At 39.7% G+C, this 18158-nt stretch overlaps 1 protein-coding gene across 12 annotated transcripts in view; it reads right to left on the bottom strand.

Moving 5' to 3' along the window:
* Positions 1–18158, bottom strand: part of hspg2 (heparan sulfate proteoglycan 2) — a 95710-nt gene that overhangs the window by 22968 nt on the left and 54584 nt on the right. For 6 of the 12 annotated variants that reach the window (XM_040037936.1, XM_040037938.1, XM_040037940.1 and 3 more), the window contains 25 exons: positions 16283–16350; positions 16092–16153; positions 15843–15983; positions 14519–14710; positions 14134–14172; positions 13537–13641; positions 12751–13029; positions 12596–12649; positions 11864–11947; positions 11043–11135; positions 10867–10956; positions 10298–10528; positions 10094–10207; positions 9873–10000; positions 9374–9460; positions 9145–9203; positions 8811–8975; positions 8594–8704; positions 8261–8361; positions 7979–8159; positions 5581–5640; positions 2937–3059; positions 2580–2732; positions 2223–2383; positions 1902–1979 (listed from right to left, as the gene is read on the bottom strand). In XM_040037936.1, the coding sequence (XP_039893870.1) occupies positions 1902–1979; positions 2223–2383; positions 2580–2732; positions 2937–3059; positions 5581–5640; positions 7979–8159; positions 8261–8361; positions 8594–8704; positions 8811–8975; positions 9145–9203; positions 9374–9460; positions 9873–10000; positions 10094–10207; positions 10298–10528; positions 10867–10956; positions 11043–11135; positions 11864–11947; positions 12596–12649; positions 12751–13029; positions 13537–13641; positions 14134–14172; positions 14519–14710; positions 15843–15983; positions 16092–16153; positions 16283–16350 (2959 nt within the window). The remainder of the gene's footprint in view (positions 1–1901; positions 1980–2222; positions 2384–2579; positions 2733–2936; positions 3060–5580; positions 5641–7978; positions 8160–8260; positions 8362–8593; positions 8705–8810; positions 8976–9144; positions 9204–9373; positions 9461–9872; positions 10001–10093; positions 10208–10297; positions 10529–10866; positions 10957–11042; positions 11136–11863; positions 11948–12595; positions 12650–12750; positions 13030–13536; positions 13642–14133; positions 14173–14518; positions 14711–15842; positions 15984–16091; positions 16154–16282; positions 16351–18158) is intronic. The other 6 variants (XM_040037946.1, XM_040037947.1, XM_040037937.1 and 3 more) reach the window with 5 other exon arrangements.

Below are 18158 nucleotides of genomic sequence, written 5' to 3'. Positions count from 1 at the left end.
GCATTATTTGACTTATATTTGCCTCATATTTGACAAAGATAAATCATAAACTGACGGAGCACATTACTTACCTGTGTCCCTTGAAACAGCACAAATATAACATTGCTGATTGAGTCACATTACTAGCTAAAAGCAACACAAAAGCGCTATAGCATAGGTCTTAAAGACGAGACAAGAGCTGTTATTACTCTAGTTTGTACAGTTGTTTATGAATTTGGTGACACTGTCCATCGTACATGGAAGTGTAAAAAGTAGTGCCAGCTTTACTACGATGTTATGATTTGTTAATAGTCCATGATCAGTGATAATTACAGCACTGTGCACTCATCTTGAGGACTTTTCTTTATATTTTGTTCCCAAGCTTCCAGCAGCCTTCTTGATTTTTTAGGTGGTCTCTTCTCCATTTTCTCTTATGAAGGTCTTTCAAAATTCTTTGAACATTGGCTGTTTTTTAATCCTTTTAGACCATTTGCAAAGGAAGGATTTTTGTTTTTTAAGCCACGTACCACTTACCAGGCCTAAAAAAGTATCTAGAGCAAATAAACAGTATCTGTTTAGGAACAGATGCTGCAGACCGCTTCAAGAATTTACAAAGAAATGTTGCTTAAGAGCAACTGAACAGGTATTATTGTTCAGTCCCAATTCCCAATTATTGACTTTCAAGCTGGTTTAAAATTGAACAAACTCTGTTTTTGCCTTACATAATGTACCTCGATTTACATTTGCACGTTTCAATAAATCACTGTACCTATTTTCAACTTTCCCAGCAAAATATAAAGAAATTTGGGGTGACTCAAAACTTTTTGCACAGTACTGTAAATTTACTACAGCTTACAGTTGTTGATCACCAAAATGATGAAAAAATTACAACATTTAGAGAAGACAGGTTGTGACAGTTAGCATTTTAAAACAGGTCTAAACTTTATATCCACCATCAAATATCTTAAAACAATTTCACCACATATTTATGAGCTCCTGAGACTTTTCAGCTAGCAACTTGACTTGTTTGTACTCTACTCCACATGGCAGTCAGATGCCCAGCAAAGCTGAAAATGAGCTTGTATTAAGTTTGGAAACACCTTAGATGGGAGGAGAAACAGAAAGGGGTTGGTCTGGGGAGGGATTACTGTATCCGGGGGGTGTCAGGGCATCCATGGACAAAGCTGCTTAGCTTCGGACCATTCAACCGTGAGGGAGGCTAAACCGAGCAGTGGCTGAGGCGGGCTGTGGCTCAATGTGTGTCTGAACCCATTGACAAGTTTTCAAAGCAAGCTGTTTGCTAGAGCATACAGAATTTCTGCGTGGTCGCACGGCAGAGCCCGGCTCCCCCTGGGAAAGGCTGACACAACGCAGTGGCTCTCTGAGGCAGAACTAAACAGGCCCCGAAGCCCTTGTCAAGCCGAGGAGGGCCGGTCAGAATCCAGACTAACACAAAACCCTCTGGGCAGGGGGGCAGAGGGCTACGCCTGGCATAGAGAAAAATATGTCTGAAATACCTACAGTACCTACTGTATACTTAGTGCTGTTAATACACTCAATGGAATGATGGGGGTCAACTGGGTGCTGAGAACCCAAACATTTGAGGGATGGTATGATATGGACAGCACAAAAACAGGACACCATGGAATGTCTTTATTATTACAACATAATTTAAAAACAGGTACTGCATGCGAGTACACTAAGAAGTCAACCGGGCCAAGCTAGTTGGTTTTAATGTATTTGGCACCAATGCCACAATGACTTAGTGAGCAGCTGTGACAAATTAACATAGTTTACAAGGTGTGAATCAAGGACACGTTTGATCATGCACTTAGTCGACAATGTGTGAAGACGAGGTCAGTAGAGGACAATGGATGTGAACTATGAGACAAAACAGACAGACGGTGGACAGATGGACAGACCTGCAGGTCCTCAATACGTCTCTGTAACACATCGAGACTGTTGCTTTTAAACTGATGGAAACCGTGAGAGGGAATAGCCTGAGCAAATGTCAGAACAGGGTAGGACAAAAAAAAAAGAAGAGGAGGAGACAAACAGAAGGGAGGGAAAAATAAAGTTAAGAGGTCAAAATGCTGAAACAGCCATAAACACTCTGATTACTATCGGCACTGGACTTACCTTGAGGTTTTAGATAGAGATAATACAGAAAGGAATATAAATGCGGTTACAGTTTTTAATTAAATGCTGTTCTTTCAGGCACCGGAAAGATGGATATAGCTCACCTGAGGGGGGATTTGTCCTCCATTTTTCAGCCAGGTGAGCTTCGGGGTGGGTGATCCCGATGCTCTGCAGTACAACCTCAATGTGTCACCTTCTTGGACTTCTGTATTTTGAGGACTGACTTGGACTTGAGGTAGGTTGCCTAGACCGCTAGGGTTAGAGTCTAACCAAAGAATGCAACATGACATTCAAAGACACATATTGTGATCACAGGAAACTGGAATCATCTGTTAACTTAGAAAACCACTCTATTCCTAAACCCGAACATTGTATTTTGTCCCCAGATAGTTGTGAGTCCTCAAAATGTTTCTGTGGAAACATGAAATAAAAAGGCATACACACTTAAACACAGTGCATACTTTGGACAAGGAGAGAAACCCGCGCTGTGTGCTCGCCATGCGTGTTTAGGGCCTTGCAGGTGTAGTCTCCCTCATCAGCCGCGTCCACTGAGGTGAAGGTCAGTATGCCACCTCGTATCACTGCTCTCTGACTCATTCGGTTACCTGGACCTCCTGTAGGGATCACACAATTACACTAATGTCACTAATGACAAAATCAAAGCAGTGGGGGTAAGTTTTGTAGGTTTCTTTTGCTGGACTAGATTTCCTAGAGACAAACACAACATAGCAGAATCTGGTCTTTCTACTTAAATAACTAGAAATAGCTCAAGAAACCCTGCATTAAATATATTAAGAATGAAATCCAACTTATCATACCAATCCATTCGATGGCAGGGATTGGGTTTCCAGTTACTGTGCAGTGGAACTCTGCCCTCTGGCCTTGATAGACGTTCAGCACTGAGGGAGTTACAGTGGCCAGAGGCCGGGCTCCCTCTGCAGCTACAGAAGGACACAATTCAGTCAAGCACAGCTCTAAAATCTCGCCAGACCTAACATGGAGAAACAGACCTTCTAAATGAATCATGAATTTTTGTCAGGAGACTACAGCCTCTGCTTGACCATCGGGTTATTTTATTACAAACTGTGGAAATGTTTTTACATGTAAGGGACTGATCAGACTTAGAGAGAAAGTGATGGCCTGTGCCTCAACCCACTTGGCAGCCTAAATCCCCAGTGCAGACAAAACAGATGAGATGTGGCATGCAGTCCTTGGCAGGGCCTCTGGGTATATTGCTGTCTACGCCAGTTTGGCTAGCTTCTGGACTGTGTATTCGATCCCAGGGTAGCAGACCAAAAGAAAGGGCTCTTTCAGTCGGATGGGAGGAGGCTATGTACTGTAGGCTGAAAACTGGGATTTTTGAAGCCTTGGCTAATCTTTGACTCTCTGACCCCAGTGACACGAACACTCCAGGGCGTTCACTGTGGGACATGAGGCAGGCATGACAGTCTGAACACTGGCTTAGCATCTATGAACTGATTTGATTATGACTATAGATGTATTTTATTATTTGTATTTGTTATGTTTTGTAAATGTCACGTCACAGCAAGAAGGCCGTGGGTATGAATCCTCCGTGTGACCTTTCTATGTGAAGTTTGCATATTCTCCTCATGCTTGCCTGGGTTCTCTCTGGATTCCTCCCACAGTCCAAAGACATGAGGTTAGGCTAACTGGTGATTCTAAATTGTCTGAAGGCGTGAATGTGAATGATTGTCTGTCTCTGTGTGTTGGCCCACTGACAGACTGGTGACCTGTCTGTCACAGGGCAGACATGGTTGCCCCCCACCCACACATACCTGGATTGGATAAGTGGAACAAAACGGATGGATGGATGTAAATGTCTATGGTAGAATCCGTGCAACATGCAATAACACTTAAAATACCATAAAAGGAAGAAAACCCACCAAAAAACTACTTCTCACATTATTAACATGGGATCTGTCTTAGCAGTTAGCTTTGGTTTTTATCTGCCCAGTTTTTGAGATATAATTCTTCTCATCTTTTTTTACTCTGGTTATACTGTATTACAGTAAAGGTATTTCATTTGCTATTCAAATAGACTAGCAATATCAGTAGTTCCATTAGTTTGTACTATTTTTTAACTAAATGCCAAGAAACATGTTAACCTGCATGTGTTTAGGAAATATATTGAATAATTTGCTAATTATCACATTTTAAGAAGAGCTCAAAAAGTTTGGATGTTTTTATTTAACAAGTTTTAGGGCTATAAAAAAATACCTGACACTCTCGGCCTGATGATGGTGCTATGTGAAAGGTTTACTGATGTTTACAAACAGTTGTGAAAGGATGTGAATATGTGTAGTGCTGCATATTTCATGGCAATCCATAAAGAAGTTGTTGAGGAATTTTATTCAAAAAAACATAAACTGAGCACTGAGTGAGTCTGGAAAATAGTCATGGGAATAAGAGTTATTCTCTGGGCACCACAGATATTATATGGAAATCCATTCTGTTACTCGTTGAGCTAATTCACCTGTGGCCACTGCAGAAAACAACTATCTATAATCACACTAGAATTAAGATACTGCTTTAAGAAACAAATATTTTCTTCATACAGTGTTTGATTGTATGAAGCCGCTGCAGTATAGTTTAGCCTAAACACTCACGGTGTTACTTAAAGTAAACTTCCATCTGAGTATCTCTTCACACAAATGGAAGTGTGGACTCCAGTCTGCTATGCACATTTAGCTATGATGCAATGGGGTTGTGATGAGATGTATTAAGCACAGTATGATGTTTGAAGCCCAGATGACAGTATAAAAAAAGTTTAGCATGATTCCTGAAACGATAGAGGAAAGTGAAGAGGAAAAGAAGGTAAGGATGAAGTGCCATTTCCTATATGACATTTTGTCATATAAAACATGCAAGTACACAACCAGAAAATTAGCTGGACAATTATTATTTTAACAAAACAGACTTAATTACTTTGTCCACGTTATATTTCATCATTTTTGGTCATCTGTAACTAGGACGATAAAGTAACTGAAAGGACTCCAGTGACTGAAAAAAATTGATTTTTAAAAGTCTTTTTCTAAACAATGGAAAGTAGACTCTACATTCACAAGGAGATGCCCATTGGAATGAACATGCACTTTTCCCAGCAGTGATGGATCCAAATGAACCAAAAAAGTCAAGTAGGAACCAGTAACACTCATGTACAATCTTATAAGCCTTAATTCTAAGAAGGACACAAAAAACACATTTTTAGCTCTAAATTCGACTTTTTTGATACTTTTTGAACACCACATAAGAGAGCATGTATGCTCCAGGCTATTATTTATGCAGCGTCTGCAGCTGTTGCTTGGGTGGTTGTACATGGATGTTACCAAATCACTAGCGCATCCATGCTGTGGAAGATTAGAGCATGCATGTAAAGGAGACAGAGAGAGGAGGGTCCTTCTAGGGAACCCTGTAGAAGAAATCATGCTCATGCGGACTTACTATGTCTGCGTCCTTCAAACATTTCATAGGATGTGTAAAACATCTGAGTCTGTGAGGCCTCTGGATATGAGGGAGGGAGGAAGGGAGGGAGGGATGAAGGGAACAGGTAAACTGACAGGTCAGCTTTCTGAAGTAACGGTGGTTTACCTCGCATCTCCTCAGAGACACTTACATCCATCCTTGCATGTGAGTCGCCGTAGTTTTTCCCACTCGATTGCAAACATCATCACACACGATTTAAACATGTTAAAAAAATCATGGGATTGAATTCAAATGGCACCACTTTGACATTTGTTTTTCCATTTCAGCTTGTGGTTTTTTAAATTGTTTAAGAATTTGTCACTCGTGGTGCCATTAAATAGCTTCATGCATTCAAATTAATACTTACCTAATACATATTGTGTGAGTCAAGATAGTTTCCAAAATGATGCTTTGAAATGTATCAGTTTTATGCTTATCTAACAATGAGGAAAACCCACTTAGACTTTAAAGTCTGACTACCACATGTGTAACAGACAAAAGAATCATGAAACATATAAACACACAGACACACAGACTCAAAGAGCATCACTATGAGAACTGTTCAGCAACACAAAATTAAGATATACAAAGTAGCCACATGCAGGTTAGTAGCAAGAAGCTGTTTTAAATACAGAAATTTCAGGTGCTAAAAGCCAACATACAGCTTGTGGTCACCCTGAATCTAAAATATATTATAGATGTAAATGAGTGAGGCTGTAAAAAAAAATCTCTTTGTTCTATATGTGATACTTTTAATAACTTTTTTTTCTTTTAAACATATTTCACAGTTAATATAAATACATTGTAGTGTACATTACATAATTTTGGTGTGTTTTAAAAAGAAAGTAAAAAAAAGGAGAGTAAATTAAAAAAATATATAAAAGCACATTTGTGTATACATGCTGACATGTAGCCTTTGAATTAATAAGAATGAAAAATAAAGAAATTTACTCAGTCGACTGAAATAAAGCCAAAAAGACAACATTTAAAGTTTAACCTGTGAAATTTAAAAGTATTTTTTTTTAGTAAAAATACTTAAATGTGTGAATGTAAACAAACATCTTGCCATGTAACTGTGTCCACGTTGCCTTTTTTAAAGGTTCATTTAAAAAGCCACCCAAAATCTACATTTCTTATATGTTTGATTTCATGAAAACATTCTAGGCTAACAAATTTCAGTCAATCACAGAATCAAAAGCACCAACAACATTGACAAAGTGTAAATAAAAAACATAATATACAATTGTAGTTGATTTAATACATGCTTTTTCCTTTTTCTTCTGCAGGTCAGATGAAAAAGTCAGATATTGAAGTTTTTACCAACAAAAAATTAGAAGTAGCAATCAATACAAAGGTGGACTAACACTAAAGGAATGAAACATTACTATTACAACAGTACAGCACAGTTCAACAGTAAATTTAAACATAGATTTAACCAACTGTGTGACTAGTAGCACCATTTTGTTCAACAACGTTGATCATCAGGATGGTAAGTGGAGCAACAAAGCAGCCAGTAGTTTCATGAAAGGACACTTTAAAAGTTGGGTAACACAAATACTCAAGAGTAGTAGGACTTCTTCCTATTCATCCTTTACAGTGAAGTCCTAGTTGAATGTCAGTCACAGAGTCACTAAGCACACATCGTGGCATCCGCATTTCCCCTCGTCATTATGCGCTACGCTACACACACTACACTTAAGCCAGGGAGGAGCATAGGAGCACACCAGAATCCAGCACCCTGCTAGCAAAATGTTTGGCGGCACCAACAAGAAAATCTATGAGTAATCAGGAAGCAACCAGACCACCACCGATTAATTAGGAATATATAAACCAAAAAACAAACAAACAAGAAGATAAAAATCAGCAGTAGCTTCATCAGAGTGTTGGCAGAAAGCATTGTCCACAAATCACATCTCCAAAAGAGATATGACCTTTGAGTGCCCATTAGTTAATCTGTATGCTTGCCCATGTATATTGTGTGTTATATCTTATGTTCTACAGTTTCAGTTATTACCAAACCCACAAGCTGTATTTCTTCATATATATTCCAGGAAACCACATTAAGAGACACAAAAGACTGTAAGTTTAAAAAAAAGCAGAGAAGAGAGCTGATTGATTGGCAGCATGAGGTCAGACATGTCATATATGTGGTAACTGAGAGCAGAGGGCGAAAGCACTGGGAGTTAGAACTGCAAGCGCTTAGGAAGCTGTTAACCCTGAGCTGAGTGTTTACATCACACGACGTGAAACGAAAAGCATGCACTACTGTAAGACGACGGACTGGGGTAATGTGTGAGGATGAGAAAGTATGGTAGTCACAGCTGGTATGGCAGCAAGGCGTGATGGGTAATGGAATGCGGTGCCAAGGATCACGAACCTGGCACGTAGAGGATGGCTCTGCCCTCGTCCATGCCAAACATGTTGGAACCTGTGCAAATGTAGACACCTGCATCCTCGGGCTGGACATTCTGAATTGTTAGGATGCCGTTAAAGTCCATGGCACGGTTGGGAAGTTTCCCATTGCCGCTTCGAGTCCAGACCAGAGTGTAGGCTGGTGACTGTACATAAGTTAGCAGATAAACATATATGAATCTCACAGGATATGCATCTCCAAAACACTGTCTCAGTGTCTCATAAATAAAGGATGAGCCAGCGTTACCTTGCTCTGTGCAGTACAGATGAATTGGACAGTAGACCCGACCCTTATAGTCTGGGATTTGGGCTCTTCAACGATTACCTGGATAGGTTTGGAAGGGACACCTGGTGACAGGGAGAGCTAGATTACATTGACTGTTTAAAAATACTTCAAGAGGATTTCAGAATGCAACACAAGACACCAATTTAAATTTACCACAAAGCCCAAATCCTTTTTTTTTTTCATCATAAAAATCAGTGTTTATTGAACCACAGCTGACATATATTTGGTGTTCTTTAACAGGCAGCATCAGGAAAAACATCTTTCTCTTAATGTGACAGTGATACCCATACACACTTGTGACAACAATTTCAGCGTGGCTCCTGTTAGTGCTGCGCTGGTCTTGGCAGGTGCAGATGTAAACACCGGCATCCTTTGGCTGGACGCTGGTGAAGTACAGCTCGGCTCCTGCACACACAAATTTCGCATTTGCATATATATCATCATTCTACTATACAAGATACGATCATGTCAGTTTCATTTACATTTAGGGTGAAAGGGTTGAATCTTGTACCTTGTCTATGTCTCTCAGCACTGCCGGATATTGGCTGTCCATCTTCTCTCGACCAGAAGAAATAGTGCGGAGGTGATCCAGACACCTGGCACCGCAGAGTGACAGGGTTTCCCTGTGGCACTAGGACTCTCTCTGGATAAATTCTGACTACGAGTGGGGCTGCAACTGGAGGTGCAACGGTCAATATAAACACTCAGGAATTCACTCTGAGAAGAATTTTGTGAGAACAGTCAAAAATTTCATAAATTTCTGAATTATTATGTTTCCTATAGATTTCATGCACAGTTACAGCACAAGGCTTTCATTTATTTTATTGGAAGCATGGAAACGTTACCATCATTTGGACGACACTTCTCTCTTGCCTGTGGATTTCCAACATATCCAGGAGCACAACTAACAGGCACAGAAAAAAAAAACCCGTCTCACAACAGTCCATGGAACGCAAAAGCACTTTTACAGAAATTCCAGTAGGTGTATCTTCATAAATGATGCATTTCATCTTATTAAGGTTTGTCTGAAATAAACACATGAGGTATTCTCTCTGAGAGTAGCAGTTATCTTACCGTTCACAGTACTGTCCAGTGTAGCCAGGCTGACAGGCAGTACACTGGTAACCTCCATTTCCAAGGCTCTCACAGGTAGGGGAGAACCTGCATAAGTTACACACAAAGTAAAAGTGTTGGTCTAGAAACTCAGTTAACAAGTAATTGGTGTTTACTTGTAATTTTGACTAGACTTAGGGTCCTTTATGGAAGTTATAGTAGTCTTTAAGACTTTGCCTTTTTACAATTGTTTTTCAAAATTATTATTTTCAACAGATTTGGTATTTCATTGCCATGAAACAGCAAAATTATGTTATGGCAAAGTGAAATGTAAGTGCAAAATCAGACACTTTCATCAGGATAATGAAATACGCAGGATTTGATATAAGGCTGTAGTAAACAGGGTAATGTTTCACCAATACTCCAAAATCTACAAGACAGGGTTAATTGCACTGGACAGCTGTCCTGAGCTATAAATAGAGCTGGAATGTAACGTCTTAATATACGTGCCAGAACTTACTGGTTGTCTGGGTCAGTGTGAGGGCAGGCACATGGCTGGCAGTCTTCTGGAGTGCCAACAGTGGGGTCACCAAAGAAACCAGGAGCACACTGCTCACAGAGCTCACCCTGCGTGTTATGTAGGCAGCTCTGGAAGAAGGCAAATACTCTGTTTAGAGATCTTGTCAGGAAGCTTTAATTCAAAGAAAAATACCAATCATTAGCTGATCTGGTGCTTCGTACTGTACAGATGCCGGTCTCCGGGTGACAGGAGTCAGAGTGACCATTGCATTCACAGAGCTCACAGTGACCCAGGTACAAGCCACCACCGGTGCGGGTATAGCCAGGAGCACAGTCCTAAAAATGACACATACTTGATTTAGGCACAATCAGGTAAAAAGGAAAAAGAAAGAAAAATCTGAGAAATTTATTAAAAAAAATATTGACCTGGCAGGAGAGTCCCTGGTATCCAGGTGGGCATCGGCACTGCTCCACCTCGAGGGCCTGTGCCAAGCCGCTGTAGTTGGGCACAGCAACTTCCATGCTGATGTCAGAGATGCTGGAGGAGCGCATCTCTGTGGAGTAGGATGCTCGAATCAGGATGTCATCAAGATCAGCCAGAACCATCATCAGGTGCTCTCTAGTGGCAATCATGCCATCAGGTCGACGCCAATTTTCCTAGTGGGGAGGGAAAAAAAATAGGCTAAAGCAATTGGTGTGTAGATTTTAAGAAAAGTTAGTTTTAGCATGTTCAGCTTCAGGAAGGTAAGAAAACAAAGGACAGGCTTAGTCGTGGATGGTTTCACTTCAACAAGCCTAAAATTTGCTGTAGTTTTTTCTCTATCTATATATATAACACAGGCCTATAGTAAAAATTAAAAATATATTTAAATTGGAAAAATCTATCTTATAATTAAATTGGCTTATAAAATAACATAAAGTACATTATAACAGTATAGTAATAATAACTTTTTGCATGCCATCTGAACAGCAAGGCTAAGTTATGAACCACTCACCTCTCTGAAGACGATCTCAAATGTATTCATCTCTCTGCCCTGTTGCCTCCGCTGCCAAGGCTGACGGGCTACCAAGGTGATGTCATTACCCTGAAGGAAAAACACAAGCAGGTGAGCAAATCCTCCTAATGCATATAACAATGGCAGAAAACAGCAAACTTCCCAGAGATACTCACAATAATCTGAACGTCAGCATCATCAAGGAGCGTTCCTCTCGGACCAGCCACATAGGAAATGGTATATTTAAGTTTTCCACCATAGGACCCCACCTAAAGCGTGAAATTTAATGTCAGGTTAATGAGTGTTGCAGTTCTCAAGATAAAAGAGAAATGTGAAACACATTGGTGGAAAGTGAGTTTTTACTGACAACAAGTCCTTTGATAGGAGGATATAAAGGTGTAAACTGATTTTTTTCCAACATGTGAGCATCTTTACATTTTGCAGAGTTGTAAATACATGTAAAAGTGCATTCCCTGAATTTTATCCATGGGATGGATGTCTAATGGCTTCTGTGATTGTGAAGGTTATTTTTTCCAAGGCCATTAACAAAGAAAGATACCATCAACTTGCTTTATGTATGCTTTTGAAGCCGGAGGCCATAGCAAAGAATGAAAGTCATGACATTGCTGCATCTGCTGCTTTTGTCTCATGTGAGACGTATACTGCCACGCATGTTTTCATCACTTCATCACTTAATTAAGAGAAAATCTAATAACATGATCTCTGACCTTTGCATTACATCTCACTTTACAAAAAGCCAAGCAGTTAAAACTCCAATCATAACATGGCAAAAAGCCCTCACATTTTAATACACAGGAGGAATGTAGGACAGGAAATCAAGAAGCTACACTGAAGGGAAAGGGTGGGGGACAACTGGAAAACTATGGGCATAGGTTTTGTGGACAGGTATGTAGGAATGCTTGAGGATAATAGAAGTGCAATATTTTATGTGACCTCTAAGGGGATGACCAGGAGCGAGCCACGTTTTCACAATTACCTTATCCCCTGTGAACTGCCCTGGAAGCTGCCAGTAGAGCAGACCATCCTGGTGCAAGTTGAAACCTTTGTAGACCAGAAAGTACTGAGAGGCAAAGGAGGAAGGAGAATAAGCCACGGGAAGCGAGCGAGACTTAAGCAGCAAGATTAAATCACAAGCAAGCAAGCAAGAATTCCAGAAAGTATGCCTGGGAAGTATCGGGGACAAACATAACATGTAACTAAACACTTTGAAGTAGATGTTTTCACGTAGGAGTTTCATTGCTGCCAATCGATAACAGCAGAGCACTTGCACTGTGCCTTGCCTGACAACTAAAACAGCAACTTGCACAGTCAGTAATACGGCAATGACAGCTTAACAAGTGCCTCAATTAGATGGGGATCTAAACCAGACAACAGCATAATGACAGGCCATTATAAAAACCAGTGTTAAGTGGAGAATTACAGTGCACACTGTGACAGCAGTGAGTGGGAGTGATTTGCTTAACAACAAAAAATACCTCCATTCCAATTAATCACTAGAATTAAGTCAACTACCCATTCTCTAGTGTTTATGAACTACATGCATTATATTCAGCATTAATGTCGCAAATTATAATTAAGTTTTATTTTAAATATCCGGGAAAAAAAAACAACCCTTGACAAATAAAAAAAAAGAAAGTTGTTAATTAACTTTAAAGGTTTAAGATTATAATGTACATGAAGTTAGTCACTCAGTCATTCCACTATCTACCTTGCTGGTCCCACCAGTCGTACTATAAGTCTTGCTCACTGTGTTCTTGCTCTGCTGATTCACGGGAGAACCAGGCCCCAAAAAGAAATGCAAGACATCAGCAAAAGGGTTGCGAAAAATAAACGAAACCTCTTGCAATCACTGACAGAGTGTACCTGGAGATGACGAGCATGTCCTGGGGAGTAAGGTTGGGGTCGAGTTGGTCTAACTGAAGCGATACCAGATGGGGGGGGTGGGGGACTCGGGTTACGCAAAGACCAGCGAGAATGAGAGGAAGACGAAGAGGAAGTCGAGACTCGGGAAGTATAGGGAGAAGAGTACGGAGGAAAGGAGGAGGATTTATAGGAGGGAAAAAATGGAGGAGAACCAGCTTGCCCATTGGAGAAATTAGAGAGAAGTGCCCAGACTTCATCATCCAGCTCTCTGACAGCACCCTGAGGGGAAAGTGGTGTACCAGAGACAGGTAATAGGTAACCTGATATATACCCACTCCAAGAGAAAGGGGACCTACCATGGAAAACTTGCTTGACCATCAATAAAAGTGACAAAGTTTATTTAGAAACACCAGGTTATGCAGGCAATCAGTTTTTATATAGTTACTGTAGATGCTGCCCATGATAGGCTCATTCTATTATTTCCACTCAAACAATGTAGTCACACCAACAAAACACTTAAAAAGTTCTTTCACGTAAGAAACTAAGATTTTGCTATTCATGCCAGAGTTCTCTATAACTCACTCACATGCACACACGCTCATATCTGACGATGTGCTTCTGCTCAGTCCCACTTCATCAAACCCAAGTGTTCATGCTGCTACATCTAATAACCAAGATGATGATGTTACTTCTATAGATGTCCACAAAAACACTGTGCATCACTTATTCTTGTTAGACAAACGAGTTTTACATTCTCCGATCTACAGTGCAGGTCACACCAAATACCTGACTAGCTCTTTTGGTTCTGTGGGTGTCTTTACGTTGAGTGGCCATTAGGTTCCAGATGGAAGCATCCTTCCTTAGCTGCTCCTCTGGCAAATATGAATCACTCTATTGATGTGGATAAAGTAAGCTCTTTGATCACTTTGCTCACCACTGAGCTGATGGTATTTGCAAGTGTTATGGCAGTGTTATTCCAGTAAAAGTTAAAGTTTATGAAGCTCTTTAATGGACCATTAATGATCAATCCACAGGGCTTTTATCATGTGAAGCAGAAAGCGATGTGGAATATGGACTTCGATAAAAGTGGGTAACTCTAAGGGGCCTTTGTTTGCCACCTTCAGCTGCAAAATGCATGCACAGCTGTAAAAATGGCATGCATCTAATAAATAACTGTGCCAGTATAGATAAATGATCACAGAACTTTTCAGTGCATATTCATGATATATGCATAACATGATAATTATTATTATTGTACATCAACCAGCGTATTTCAAATGCAGTACAGTTACTTGAAACATGCCAGATAACACTGCACTTCAGAAAAAAATCACCAGCTTTTATATGATCTAACAGCAATCACAACATACAACAACTGTATACCTGATCTTTTCGTTTCACACGAGCAAAATGAGAATTTTTCTATAGAGCGTGGAGAGGGAGACAAACACAAAGAACAAGCTACATTATGTGAGTCGTCACTGGGGCCATCAAATCTATACAAATTATTTTGCCAATGTAAATGCTGTTCAGATTTAAAAGATGAAACCACTGCAGGAATGAAGGAAAAGAAATCACGCAAAGATTGATAAACAAGTTCACTCTAAAAGGACTGGCTGAAGCTTGAAGTAAGAAAAAGCAGCAAAAGGGAGAAAATAGTTGAGTAGGATGGTCTAGTTGTTTCTGATGTGTGCTGCTGAGCATGTTTATATGCAGCATGGGGGTGTTTTAACTGTTGTATCTGTGGTATATTCTTTTTAATACTGACCTTATCACCCTGGTAAACTCCTGGAAGCTGCCAGTAGTGAGGCTCCTGTCCCAGGTAGTCAAAGTTACTGTAGGACAGCTGAGTGCCTTCATTGGAAATCTCTACAGTGAAACCAGTGGAAATGCGACTGGTGCGCTGACGGTTGACCAGAGCGAATCCCTGGAAGTTCCCTGGAGAAAAGACTGAGGACACCTACAAAGCAAATTTAAGTATACAAGCCACTAAATAATGCAGTACCACTTAAAAAACATTAATTAATAAGGTGCTTAAAAGAAAAATATTTTGCATTTCCTCATTTTTTAATCGCAAAGTTTTAAAGTGATAAAAGACGCTCCTATTAAACATTCCCACAGATAAGTAATCTCTTTGATCCAAATGCTCAGAGTTCAGACGGTTTTAAACGCTCCACTTCAAACACATTTTTACACTTTCAGATCAGCGAAAGTTGATACCCCTAATATGGTGATGTCATATTCTCATATTCTGGCTGTGAGCACAGAACACCCTTCCACCTTGTGCTGAAAAGCAGACTAACAGGCTTGATACAGACTGCATGAGACTTGAAGGTCTTCTTGCACATGAATAATGAAAGTGCAGGGTTTAATAGAGACCCACTACAAAAGATACATTAAAAAAGGTACCAAAGAAGAAAGCAAAATGGGGGAAATTGCAATAATGAAAAAAACAGGAACCTTTCTGTCACTCAGTTGTTTATTTGTTACTTCGGTGTAGTATGAATGACTACAGCGGAGGTCTTTATCAGCAGGAAACACTGTAAAACCTATGATAATACAGTTAAAAGTCCAAGATTTATGCCCTCCATCACATTTTCTAACGTTGCCCAGTAGGCCATATTGGAGTCTTTGCTGGGCCTTGACCCTGACTTAAGCTATCAAGTCTCTTTTACATTAAATAAGCTTAAACACCACTCTAAAAATATAATCTATGTGTCTTACAGACTTCATATTTCTTACCCCGTTGCCCTGAGGCAGTTCTAAGCAAAAAAGTTCCCCCCAAAAAAACAGAAGTTATTCTTCCTGGAAATAATTGCTTACATGGGGAAATATCAGTAGATCTTTGTCCAAAATCACTGGCTTAGAAGCACTTAAGCAAATTGTGATAAAGGCAAATTTAGCCTTTCCTGAGTCAGACTACACATTTTTCCTCTCACATGTAAATAAGTAACTCATTTGCTGATATAATCACTGCTACTGTATAACAGTGCAAACATACATTTGGTTTGATCATTAAATGTTCTGCTGTTCATGAATAATTTTACTATTTCTATCTGTTTTTGTATTTTTACTATTATTTAAAGTCTTACCAGATCTCTGTAGTAGGTTGAGCTGGAGCACTGCTGAGTGACACCCATACAGAAGCAGGACAGGCAGCCATCTTTGTTTTCTTGGCTCAGATGGAAGGCCCCAGTCTTACAGGTGGAGCAATACTGGCCTTCAACGTTCATCTACACCAGCATCAGAGGAAAAAGATACAAGCAGACCATGCTATAATATTCAGAAGGTGAAAATACCTAAGGAATTAATGCAAACATGAAGTGACGGTGTCTGATCACCTTGCAGTTGCACACACCACTATTGCAGCTTTCATGCCCTCTTTGGTCACAGTTATAGCACTCTGTCACACGGCAGAAAGGTAGAAGATTACAGTAAGTTCTGTATTGAATAGTATCTTTGCAACTTGTATTTTCCTTATAAAAATAAGGCACAGATTTGTTATTTTTCTAGATCAAAATACTGAATTTACCATCACGTCCATTGCCAACTTTACAGCTCTGTCCAAGCATTGGATTACCAGTGTATCCTGGAGCACATCTGAAATAAAAATAGATAGTTAAAGTAAATATTTCCAGTCAAGAAGGATGCAAAAAGTATTAACCTGAAGAACAATGGGGCAGGAAGCTGGGAAGCCTGCAAGAAGAGATACATTTGATGAATAATGTCCTTTAAGGCATCTTCTTGACCCAAACCAGACCTCAGCGAGAAACAAAGGACTGAGTGACTCAGACAAGAAACACATGTACCATTCTGTTACTCCATTCAGCAAGTATACGCATCTACACAGACAGCTAGCATTACATCAACATGAACCAAATCACCCAGCTTTTCCGCTGTATACTAACAGGTTTTAAACACTGCCTGCACTGGAGATGGATGAAGCACAGCCTCTGATAAAACTTTCAACATGTCTCAGATGTTGATCCCATCTCTCACAGGAGTGTTGTACAGCTGAAAATGAGGAATCTCTTTTTCAAATGAACAGAAACACTACAATTTACAGAAAACCAGAAAAAAATGATCAAGATGAAAACAATTATTAATCTAAACTCATGTGACAACAAAGAAAGCAGAGGTAGGAATAGTAGCTACTAGGAATAGATAGAAGAGAAGATGCTAAGGCGGAAGAAAGTGATCATTTTTGATAGTGTGACAAAGAAAAGCAAAGCACCATCAGCTCAAGCATACATTGGCACTGTCACCCAGCTCATCCAAACCCGATTTGTGCAGGGACGACTGCTATCAGTCTTACCTCACCTATCCTCTGGCAGGTCCATAGGTCAACAGCCAAGAAAGCAGACTTCCATGCTATAAACTTGTTTTCAGAAACACTATTCAAAGTGTCTACTGGGACTTCAAGAACTTTCCAAAAGGAGTTACTTAATCTTGTTTTACAGACATCATAATAACAAAAATCAAACATGCAGTACATCAAAATTGTCATACTGAAAGAACATCATATGGAAATTATAAAAATATAAAACGCAAAGAACAATCTCCAAAAGCAGAAAGCAACACTTTTTTTTTTTTTACATGACAATAAAAAGCAACAATATTAAAATTTTGCCCTTGGATTCTTTTTTTTTTTTTATGTCCAAAGCCTTGGACTGCAGAGGAACATTTAGGGGTCAAATTTGAGGTAGCATGCCCATAATGAAGTGAACAAAGTACACATATGAAAGGTTCACATGCTGAGCAATCTCTTCATAGCGGAATTGTGTGCAATAGTTCTGACAGTACTTTGCCACATAATACACTTAAAAATATGTAAGCATCTGCATTAAAGACTAAAGGAATAATACACTAAAGGTATCAAATGCAGGACTTGTTGGTTACTGTTTGCAAAAACCCCCCAAAAAGAACAAAACAAAAACAAAGCATTGTCCCTTTAAAATTGGCCCCTCTTTATGAGCAAGTAAGTAAGAGGGAGAGGAATTTTGCTTCAAGCTGTTCCCTGTGGTCTCTGCTCTGTGTGAGCAGCACAGCTCAGTCGTCAAACACACACAGAGAGCAGAGCACAGAACATTTTTAAAGATATCCACTGTGACTATGCTGCAATTTGTTTTTGGTTTGGGATAAAAGTGGCAGCTTAGAAATGTAGCAAACACAGCAGAATAAGAGGGGAGAGAAGAAATGACAAAAAATGGTTGGTTTTCTGCAGAGGAAAACACCCCCCAAACACTTTTGTATTAGTCTATACTGTAAACGCAGAGTATACCTTTAATAAATTAAAAGTCACTGTAAAATACTGTAAGTACTGTAATATTTGTGCCTTCATTATATTCCATTGATATGATTGTAGTATATATAAATAGGACCAAGATCAGAGAAATTAAAAAAATAAC

The sequence above is a fragment of the Simochromis diagramma genome, unplaced genomic scaffold, assembly GCF_900408965.1.
Source record: "Simochromis diagramma unplaced genomic scaffold, fSimDia1.1 OVJJ01000061.1, whole genome shotgun sequence".
Classification (NCBI taxonomy): domain Eukaryota; kingdom Metazoa; phylum Chordata; class Actinopteri; order Cichliformes; family Cichlidae; genus Simochromis; species Simochromis diagramma.
This window is presented reverse-complemented; position numbering and strand designations above follow the sequence as displayed.